The sequence below is a fragment of the Perca fluviatilis genome, chromosome 2 (assembly GCF_010015445.1).
Source record: "Perca fluviatilis chromosome 2, GENO_Pfluv_1.0, whole genome shotgun sequence".
Lineage (NCBI taxonomy): Eukaryota > Metazoa > Chordata > Actinopteri > Perciformes > Percidae > Perca > Perca fluviatilis.
In genome coordinates, this window is record NC_053113.1 from 8,921,236 (window position 1) to 8,923,905 (window position 2,670).

The 2,670-nt window shown below is 38.4% G+C and overlaps 1 protein-coding gene across 1 annotated transcript; it reads right to left on the reverse strand.

The window, feature by feature from the left end:
* Window positions 1–200: 200 nt before the first annotated feature.
* LOC120543996 (zinc finger protein 679-like) lies at window positions 201–2,131 on the reverse strand. The gene is made up of 2 exons (XM_039777467.1): window positions 1,825–2,131; window positions 201–1,740 (listed from the first exon to the last, which is right to left on the reverse strand). The coding sequence occupies exon 2, from the start codon at window positions 1,607–1,609 to the stop codon at window positions 1,130–1,132; it is 480 nt and encodes a 159-aa protein (XP_039633401.1). The 5' UTR covers window positions 1,610–1,740; window positions 1,825–2,131; the 3' UTR covers window positions 201–1,129.
* Between the last annotated feature and the right edge of the window lie 539 nt (window positions 2,132–2,670).

Genomic DNA, 2,670 nt, shown 5'->3' on the forward strand with positions numbered 1-2,670 from the left:
AATAAAAACAACGTTATATATGCTGTAAAGCAAGGAATGATATGGATTCTGCTATTTCTTTGTTTTGGGGTTTTCAATTCGAACATCCATTCAACACCATCCAATTTAATTGAAACAATGTTTTATACCATATTTTTAAAAAAATCTAAAACTAATCAAATGAGAGGAAAATGCATTAATTGTAATAAATGATGAGTAGCAAGTCATAATAGCTAGTTTTATCTAATGATTTTGAGCACACAGTACTAATAAATATAAATACTAAACGTAAGGTTCCATGTTAATACAACTCAACATGTTTAGTTTCAGCTTGTGTAAAAACTAAAGTGTTTCCACACGATTTGCGAGTAAAGTCAACTAATTTGGGTAAAGAGTATGGGGAATGACGCGAGGAACTGTTCAGTGACACACATAATGAACATTGTTTTCAGCATCTTACTGAGATATTAATAATCACTTAAATAAAACATACATAACCTGACACAAGCTAGCATTAGCTCAATTCAGTATCAGGACAGTCACTTAACTTCCTGTTAGCTTAAAAGAAGGATTAATGTTACCTTTTGTGATATTAAATTCAACACTCTCGTAATAGTATAATATTGTAAAACACAGTTTTCATCCGTGAAATTCCAAAAGCAGTACAACTATCTTTTTCTGAGTCCGAGTCTTTAAGATCAGTTGTCTGTCCGAAGATGGCGGCGGCACAGACGCAGTTTAGACACATTAACTGTTCAAATAATTTTTTGCAGCCATGTTCTGATTAAAGCTTTTGTCGTCTTAAGTGACAATAAACTGAATATTTCAGCAATTTGACATCACCTTAGTAAACAGCGATGGGGATTTTTGTAAATTCTATTTACAAGGTGATGAATTAAGAACAACAAATACTTCTTCGTTGCAGCATTAGTTAAAAAGCACTAGCAGTTGAACCCTGAACTCAGAAAATCCCTTCAAAAGGGAGGGAGTGTAATGTATAGTGTTAGCCAGGATAACATACATGCTGTTCAGAAGATAAAGTTTCTTCTGGTCAGCCTTCAATGTGGAGAGAAGATCAGAATATAACAACTCAGCTATCAGGGCATGAGGAGGAGGCAGGAGGGAACAGCTTGGCTCTGAAACATGTTCACTACGAGGCAGTGTGAATGCGCTGGTGGTGTCTTTTAAGGCTACCACTCTGAGAAAATTTTTTACCACATTGTTCACACCAGTACGGCTTCTCTCCAGTGTGAATGACCTGGTGTCTTTTAAGGTTACCACTCTGAGCAAAAGCTGCCCCACATTGATCACACCTGTACAGCTTCTCTCCAGTGTGAATGCGCTGGTGAGCTTCAAGGCTACTACTCCGAGAAAACATTTTCCCACATTGTTCACACCGGTAAGGCTTCTCTCCAGTGTGAACACGTTGGTGAGATTTAAGGCTTCTGCTCTGAGAAAAAGTTTTACCACATTGTTCACACCAGTACGGCTTCTCTCCAGTGTGAATGCGCTGGTGAGATTTAAGGGTACCACTATGAGAAAACATTTCCCCACAATGTTCACACCTGTACGGCTTCTCTCCAGTGTGAATGCGATTATGTGTTTTAAGGGTACCACTCTGAGAAAACATTTCCCCACATTGTTCACACCTGTACGGCTTCTCTCCAGTGTGAACACGTCGGTGAGCTTTAAGGCTTCTGCTCTGAGAAAAAGTTTTACCACGTTGTTCACACCAGTACGGCTTCTCTCCAGTGTGAATGCGTTGATGTCTTTTAAGGTGACCACTCCTAGAAAATGTTTTACCACATTGATCACAGCTGTAAGGCTTTTCTCCAGTGTGAACATGCTGGTGAGATTTAAGGCTGTCACTCCTAGAAAATGATGTACCACACTGATCACAGCTGTAAGGCTTTTCTCCAGTGTGAACACGTCGGTGAAATTTAAGGTGACCGCTCCTAGAAAATGTTGTACCACATTGATCACAACTGTAAGGCTTTTCTCCAGTATGAATGCGTTGATGTCTTTTTAGGGCACTCTGTAGTGTGAAAGCTGTCCCACATTGATCACAGCTGTGTTGATTATCTCCATTGTGAACTCTCTGATGAATCTTTAAATGTCCAGATGTTGTGAAGGATTTGTCACAGTGTTGACAGTGGTGACGTTTGGGTCCCTCTCCTCCTCTCCGTTTCTATAGCAACAGACAAACCGAGAGAGTGAGAGTTAGTGAACAACCTTCTTTAAACCCTGGACTTGCTCAAACTCACAATTTTCACTCTTCATACAATAATTTATGACAAAATGAAGGTAAATATGTGCCGGTTGCAGACATGTTATTATGGAAGCAAATGTACTTTTCATAACTTTAATAAGTTCAGAAATATTCTACATTTTTCAGGCAAGTTTCCCCATTCAAATGATTGGCAATTTAAAAACTAAAACATTTGCACACTCTATTCAGTTTTACTTTCAGTTAGAAATTCCATGGTAACTTTAAAATAACACAAACCTTTCATACATTCTGGGTATTTTTCATCCTTTAAATCCCATTCAAACCTTTTGAAATACATACATTAATTTGAAGTCAAAATAAAGGTAAAGTTCTTCTGGTTGCAGACATGTTACTATGGAAGCCATTGGACTCTTCTCATTGTTTCCCCCAGGTTGAGAATTTACTGGCGGTGGTGTGTGGCG

Excerpts from the sequence above, each read along its gene's own strand:
- LOC120543996 (XM_039777467.1), bottom strand. The coding sequence starts at position 1,609 with ATGTTTTCTCAGAGTGGTACCCTTAAAACACATAATCGCATTCACACT.